An 8,022-nucleotide genomic window follows, 5' to 3' on the forward strand; every position below is an offset into this window, starting at 1 on the left:
GAAACATCCACGCTGGTTCCCACACAGAGGTTAGACTTCCTAGGGGCTATCCTGGACTCCGAGCTAGCCGGATCCTGCTTACCACAGCCACGGTTTCAGGCAATGGCACCGATCATCCGAGGTCTGCAAACTTTCCCAACGACTTCGGTTCGCACTTGTCTCGGTCTCCTGGGGTCCCATGGCTGCCTGCTAGTTTGTAACCAAACACGCTAAGCTCTGCCTCTGTCCTCTCCAAGTTTGGCTCAAATCGGCGTACCGCCCGGACAGGGGCCCAATGGTCACGATAGTCACCATCCCCTCGAGCACCTTAGGCTCCCTAGAATGTGGCTAACTCCCTCCCTGGTGTGGGCAGGGATTCCGCTCCATCCGCCCCAGCCCTCACTGTCCGTGACGACGGATGCGTCATCTCTCGGCTCAGGTGCTCACCTCAGTAAGCTTTGAGCTTAAGGCCTTTGGTCTTCTCGGGAGCTGGCGTTCCACACCAATGTCCAAAAATGAGAGCAGTCCGCCTGGCATGCCAGGGGTTCCAGCAGCAGCTGTGAGGCCGTGGTGTCTCAGTGTTTACAGCCAACACAACGGCCATGTACTACATAAACAACCTGGCAGGGGCATGGTCCTCCTCCTTTTGTCAGAAGGCCATCCATCTCTGGGACTTTTGCATAGCCCACTCGATAAATCTGGTAGGATCCTTTCTCCTTGGCGCTTCGATTCAGCAGGTCTTCCCTGTCTCATGAGTGATCGCCCTGCCCGATGTGATGCATTCTGTTGCCAGAAGTGGGGATTTTTCCCACATATGGGCCTGTTCGCTTACCGCGAGAACAGGAAATGTCCGCGGTTCTGCTCCTTCCAAGGTCTCTCCCTGGGACCGATCTCGGATGCTGTCCTCATGCCGTGGAAGGACCAACGCCTTTGTGCTTCCCACCATTCCCCCGGCTCATTGGGTCCTGCTCAAACTTCGCAGGGGCAGGGCGCGCATCATCATGATCACTCCAGCGTGGTACAGGCAGCACTGATACGCCACGTTGCTTGGTCTGTCAATAGCCTACCCAATTACCCTGCCACTCCACCAGACCTCATACCTCAGTTCCACGGCAGACTTTGCCACCCGGACCTGCAGTCTCTTCACCTCACAGTGTGGCTGCTACGTGACTATCGGGGTAACAGGAAGCCTTCCACCTGGTCAACATGTCTGGCCAGGTGGAAGCATTTCTCCTACAGGTGCGAAACGCTTAATCTTACTCCTGCTGAGGTCTCGATCCCCTCTATTCAAACTACCCTCTGGCCTGCAACAGCAGGGCCTAGCGGTGTCATCGCTGAGGGTACACCTGGCAGCCATCTCTACTTTCCACCCAGGCTAAGGTGGTCGTTCTGTGTTCTCACACTCTATGGTTTCGCGGTTCCTCAAGGGCTTGGAGCGCATACACCCTTAGGTACGCTGCCCAGCCCCAACCTGGGACCTCAACCTGGGTTTAACCAGACTTATGTCTCCTCCATTCGACCCGTTAGCGACCTGCTCGCTGCTATACCTGTCTTGGAAGACAGCTTTCCTCGTAGCCATTACATCGGCCAGACGAGTCTTCGAGCTCAGGGCTCTTATGGTGGTTCCACCATCCGTTATGTTTACAAAGACAAGGTGCAGTTACGTCCACACCCGGCTTTCCTCCCTAAGGTGGTTTCGGCCTTTCATGTTACCACACTCAACGTGACGGAGACAACAATTGCACTCCCTGGACATCTGTAGAGCGCTCGCTGTTATGTTGAGCGGACAAAACCATTTTGTAACACGCCCCAACTCTCGGTCGCAGTAGCAGTCCGAAGGAAAGGCCTACCTGTTTCCTCTCAGTGGATCTCATCTTGGGTGATAACGTGCACCCGCACTTGTTATGATTTGGCTCACATTTCCCCAAGCCACATCACCATGCGTTCTACCAGGGCTCAGGCTGCATCTGCCGCCTTGCTAACTCGTGTACCTACCCACGAGATCTATCGCGCAGCTCCATGGTCCTCGGTCCATACCCTTGCTTCGCATTATGCTCTGGTTCAACAGTCAAGAGATACTGCAGCCTTTGGCTCCGCAGTTTTACATTCTGCCATTTTTCACTCCGACCCCACCGCCTACATAAGGCTTGGGAATCACCTAACTGGAATGGATATGAGCAAGCACTCGAAGAAGAAAAGACAGTTACTCACCTTTGTAACTGTTGTTATTCGAGATGTGTTGCTCATATCCATTCCACACCCGCCCTCCTTCCCCTCTGTCGGAGTAGCCGGCAAGAGGGAACTGAAAGGCGGCTGGGTCGGCAGGGGTATATATCCGGTGCCATAGCAGCGCCACTCCAGGGGGCGCCCTGCCGACCCACCGAGTGTTGCTAGAGTAAAAATCTTCCGACGAACATGCACGCGGCGTGCACACACCTGACTGGAATGGATATGAGCAACACATCTCGAAGAACAACAGTTACAAAGGTGAGTAACCGTCTTTTCTCACTCTCAGGTGACGTAAATAAGAAGCAGTCCGCAGTATCTACTGTAAATGCGAACAAACTTGTTTGTCCTAGCAGTTGGATGAACAGGAAGTAGGACTGAGTGGACTTGTAGACTCTAAAGTTTTACATTGTTTTTGAGTGCAGTTATGTAACAAAAAAAATTTACATTTGTAAGTTACACCTTCACGATAGAGATTGCACTACAGTACTTGTATGAGGTGAATTGAAAAATACTGCTTTTATTATTTTTACAGTGCAAATATTTGTAATAAAAAATTATAATATAAAGTGAGCAGTGTACAATAAATTTGAAAATGTAGAAAAACATGCAAAATATTTAAATTTAAATTGGTATTCTATTGTTTAGCAGTGTGATTAATTGTGATTAATTTTTTTAATTGCAGTTAATTTTTGGGGGTAAACCGTGAGAGTTAACTGCGATTAATCGACAGCCCTAATACAGATTATTCTCAGTAACTGCAGATAACCTCTGAGCTCAAGCAGACACATGGAATGTATGAAGCCCAAATGCTGAGGATTTTTCATCTGGAGCTTAGTGTACTAAAGCTTGACAGGGAGAGAATGGGGAAAGCAGGGAGAGGGAGAGTGAATGTGTATGCACAGTTCCCTGTTTTCAACCCAAGAATTGAAAAGCCATGGTGAAGTTGTGTTGAAACCTTCCTTTGCTTGTCAAAGCCTATTGAAGCCCCAAATGCCATTATAGAGGGGCAGTCCAACATACAGCTGAAGTTGGGGTATCCATAGCATATCCACAACATTGACAAGACAGGCTGCTGCTGCTCAGCTTTAACATAGATGCAACCTGCAAAAGACTGCCTAGATCAGAGAGGACCTGGCATCTCCTCCAGGCCTTCCTCCATATTAAAGATGAGGGAATTCAGTGAATTCTTTGAGATCCTACAGTTCGCTGTTGTGGCCTTTACCGGAGCAAATTCTGGATGTCCCTGCCTTCGTCCACAGTTAGAACCACTAGGCCCATCTGTACAGAAACAACTAGCCATGACTGACTGTGTAAAGCAGCCCCTATGCTTGCAGACAAAGTGCTGTATACTGAGCCAGTAACTGGAGAGGGCTCCTGTAGAGCTGGTTTAGTGTGTTCACCTTGCGCCATGGTTGTGTGGGGAGAGTCACTGTCCTAGTTTGTCCATGACCATGGCCATGTATCATACTGGCCTCATTCAGTAACACTCCGTTCTCTTAGCATGGCCAATGCTCGCCATTTCACTGTAAAAACAGTGGCTTTCTGAGCAAGGTTGAGACTCCTTGTGCCTGATTAGACAGCAGGATTTGCTGGGAAGTGCTGCATTGTAGCAGCGCCAGGGAGATATTCCTCCACAGAAAAACTCTTCTTCAGTGCACAATGTTTTGGCGAGGTTGAGCAGTGAAAGAAATTGTGCCCCCTCCACTAACAGGGGGAGGGCTGTATACAGAGCTGGAAAGGCAGCTCAGCAAAAGAGGCAGATCACGTTTGGACTAGTGCTAAGAATATTGTACAGGAACAAAGTTAACTCCTTAAGTGTCAAGCGGCAGACATGGTGGGATGTCTGTGCTCCAGGATTGGGGCACAGCTGTCTCCTTTTCCCCTCTTGCAGGGTGAGAGGAGCCTTCTGAGGCTTTACCTGGCCCCTGCAATTTTCCAGCTTTCAGCCTCTATATCATGGGAGATACAGCTCCCTCTTTCCTTGAACAGAGGGGTTTGCTCCAGCCCCATGAAATGATTCCCCTGTGTGCGTACTTCCTTTTGACCCCAGGATGGCATGTGACTCTGCCAGGGCACAATATAGGTTTGAGTCCATTGTATTTGAAGGTTTTCCAGGATGGCAGTGCCTGTTCGTGCAGTTGGTAAGCCCGATGCATTTGGGGCTCATGTTTAACCCCACAGCACCAAGAGCCTGGCCTTTTGAGTACAAATGTTAAGCACCACAGGGCACTTCACACCAGAGCTACAGTTCCAGTGCTGTCCAGGCACTTCCATCGTGGCATAAAATAGTATAAAAGTGTGACAGCTTCTTGAAAATAGCTCAGTTCTACCACCCCTCAGCTCCCCTTTGGAGAGCAGAAATGTATCCTAAGTAGAGAGGAGATGGGGCTTTTGCTTGAGCGATCAGTTTAGACTCCTTGGTAGCTGAGATTGGGTCCATGATGTGTCTACTTTCATTCTCTAGGGTGAATTCCCAGTCCGGGAAGACCCCTCTGACATCTCTGATGAAGACACCTCGTTAGCAAAGCCTCCACAGCCCATGAAGCCTACAGTCCACTCCTTCAAGCTGAAAAATGACTCTGATCTCTTTGGCTTGGGTTTGGAAGAAACAGGCCCCAAAGAGAGCAGTGATGAAGGTAAAAGCAGGTCACTGAGCCACTCCTGACTGATTGTCCTGCTGGGTTTTTCACTGCACTGAATAGGTCCAACGTTAAGCAAATCAATTCTGCCTTAAGTAAAACACCCCCAACTTCACCCAGCGCCCAGTGTGAGCATTTAATGAGCTTTGCCAAAGCATAACTAACTTTCTTTCACTTTCTCCCATGCCTGCCCTGACTAACCTTAGCTGGGGGAGCACTTGCTGATGCCTTGGGAGAGACTACTGGGCATTTTCCTGCCCTGCTAGAAGTAGGGGCACTTCTTGAGAGCCTTTTCTTGAGATTTCCTGTCCAGTTTTGCATGCTTCAGAATCTGTGAATCTGAGTCTATTGTTGTGGGTCCTCCCCATCCCAAGAGCCAATCGTAGCTTATGCAGAGAGGTTTCTGTGGATGGATTGGCATTACCGTGTGACTGTTTCCTACTGATCTGCCTGGGAAGTAACCTGGAATTATGGGATGTTAAAAACTCTTCATGACTGGAGGGTGGGGGGGGGGAGAAGGGACTGATTAGTTGTTTTAAAATTATGACTAAGATGTCAAACCCTATTGAAGCTCTATCAATAACTCACATGTAATTTTGCCTTGCTTTTAACTGTTTGATTTCCCATAACCAACGCTGCCCTGTTGTGTTGGGTCTGATAGATTACTAATAATGATGGAAGAGGCCATGCAGTTTGGTAGTGTGAATCAGGATCTCCCCACAATTCAGCTCTAATGCACCATATACAGTGTCCTCCTTAGCAGCAGGAGAGCAGGGCTTTTTTGTGGAAAATGCATTATTAGCCATTTAATTTGGTAGAGAAAACAACTTTTGGGTTTTTTTGTTTGAACAGATAAAGAAAAACATCCTTCCAAGGAGAAAAAGAAGAAGAAGAAGAGCAAAGAGGTACAGCGTCATTCCCCAGTGTAGACTCCATCAGCATATTCTCTGCCAGTCAGCCAGAAGGGGGCTGGCGTGCTACAGGGAAGTGTGGCTGGCTCTGTTAGCGACTGGTTTCTCTTCCATATTCCAACCCTGGAGAGGCAAGGGGGTCTGCAGTCGCCAAGTCTCCAGGCTATTAGCCGCTTTCCAACTTACAAGGAAACTTGTAAAACTTAAATTTAAAAGTTAAAATCAGAGCTATAATGCACACGATTTGATTGTACAGAGCATGCCTATAGAACAGACAGCATATGTGCTATCTGGCAACAAAATTCTCTCTCAATTTCAGCAGTGTCCAAGAAAGAATAAATCTTAAGAGCTAACCAGAGATCATCAGCAGATTTGTTCTTCAATGAGGTGCATCAGTTCCAAACTTTCCCAGCTCTGTGTAGCTTAGAAGCTTCTCTCTCTCCAATGGAAATTGGTCTAATAAAAGATATTGCCACACCTACCTTCTCTCTCTCAACTTGTTGGCATTGTGACTAGCCGTCCTTATCTGACAGGACGGCTAGTGTAAACCGAACATTGCTTCACAAGCTCCCAGTATATAATATGTGACAGACCCAAACCAGTCGGGTACAGGAGTCTGGTAGAAGACAAATAAACTGATCACTGGGTGAGTAGTTTTCTGTTCCCTGAGTGACCAGAGCAGGGGCTGCACTAGAGTAATCAGGAACCTGCTAGAACCAATTAAGGCAGACAGGCTGATTAGAACACCTGCAGCCAATCAAGGCAGGTTTAAAAGGAGCTCACTCCAGTCAGGCAGGAGGAGAGGAAGTGCATGTGAGGAGCTGGAGCAAGAGGCACAAGAAGCTGAGAGTGAGAGGCTGTGCTGCTGGAGGACTCAGGAGTACAAGCGTTATCAGAACACCAGGAGAAAGTCCTGTGGTGAGGATAAAGAAGATGTTTGGAGGAGGCCATGGGGAAGTAGCCCAGGGAGTTGTAGCTGTCATGCAGCTGTTACAAGAGGCACTATAGACAGCTGCAGTCCACAGGGCCCTGGGCTGGAACCTGGAGTAGAGGGGAGACCCGGCCTCCCCTCAAACCTCCCAACTCCTGATTAGACACAGGAGAAGTTGATCCAGACTGTGGGGAAGATCACTGAGGTGAGCAAATCTGCCAATAAGCGCAGGACCCACCAAGATAGAGGAGGAACTTTGTCACAAATAGCAGACGGTTCCGACATCATTAACCCCGTCCCTCTTAGATATTGGACTTTATTCCTTCCATATAAAATTCCCATGATAGATAGGCTTCCTCCCTAGGGTCCCACTTTCAGGATGATGCATGATGGGTTACTGGTGCCATTAAAAAAACCTTTCTTAATTGCCTTTGCATCTTGCAGGAAGAAGAGAAGTCTATAAAGAAGAAAAGCAAACACAAGAAGTGCAGGGAGAAGGAGGAGAGCAAAGATGAGAAGAAGAAAAAGAAAAAAAGAAGCAAGGAGAAGAACAATGAGATAGATGAACTGGAGGCCTTTTTGGGAGGAGGAGCCAGCACCAGCAAGCAGCAAGGGGGCGGGGACTACGAGGAGCTCTAGGCCTGCAGTGGGTATAATCAGCGGACTCCGTGGGTTGGTGGCTGCCTCCAACTCTCCATACGAGCCACGCCAGGACGGGTACAGATGTGTAAAGCTTTGGCTGTCTACCATAAGTACTGTCGAAACAGAGATGGTGGAACAAAAAAGCTTTACATCTGTGTATGCTGTTCTGGTGCAGTCGTGTGGAAGGAAAACACAGCTGTGGGATACTAGAGGAAGATTTGAAGGTTAAAGGTCATGGTATGGTATCATGGCAATGAGTTGTCATTTCTTCCTACCAATGTCTAACCCTCTTTCCTTTCTCCAGAGAGTTCCAATCTGGTAGTTGGCATGGTGTGGAGAGGGAAAGGTGAGTGGACCTGCTCCCACCCCCACCATATTCCACTGCTGCACCCCTGAAATTCCTGTTTTAATAAATAAATGAATGCAGCAAAACATGCCACCTGAATTCATCGTGCTGTCACCTTGTGAATAATCAAGTCTTTAACTTTTTATCCTTCCTATTTTTTTAATGAGAAAGGTGTTATTGGCCTTTGCCCCATAAGGCAATTGACAAAGCTTTAAATTAGCAAAATATCATCTTGTATGGCTCTTAATGAAGCAGCTGCAGGGCCTGAAATAAGAGTGAGTATAATTTGGGGATATTTCTGCACAGCAGCATAATTAACCCTGTGATGCTGCTTTTGGAATACAT

The 8,022-nt window shown here is 48.2% G+C and overlaps 1 protein-coding gene across 6 annotated transcripts in view; it reads left to right on the forward strand.

Annotated features, from left to right (window-relative positions):
- The window catches only part of RABL6 (RAB, member RAS oncogene family like 6), a 108,556-nt gene extending 100,753 nt beyond the window's left edge, over positions 1 to 7,803 (forward strand). For 4 of the 6 annotated variants that reach the window (XM_075060519.1, XM_032770798.2, XM_075060516.1 and 1 more), the window contains 3 exons: positions 4,673 to 4,844; positions 5,700 to 5,752; positions 7,134 to 7,803. In XM_075060519.1, coding sequence (XP_074916620.1) covers positions 4,673 to 4,844; positions 5,700 to 5,752; positions 7,134 to 7,328 — 420 coding nt within the window. In that variant the 3' untranslated portion in view covers positions 7,329 to 7,803. Of the gene's footprint in view, positions 1 to 4,672; positions 4,845 to 5,699; positions 5,753 to 6,077; positions 6,450 to 7,133 lie in introns of those variants that run through there. The other 2 variants (XM_032770796.2, XM_032770793.2) reach the window with 2 other exon arrangements.
- Positions 7,804 to 8,022: the final 219 nt, after the last annotated feature.

This window comes from Chelonoidis abingdonii, chromosome 24 (assembly GCF_003597395.2).
Source record: "Chelonoidis abingdonii isolate Lonesome George chromosome 24, CheloAbing_2.0, whole genome shotgun sequence".
NCBI classification, from domain to species: domain Eukaryota; kingdom Metazoa; phylum Chordata; order Testudines; family Testudinidae; genus Chelonoidis; species Chelonoidis abingdonii.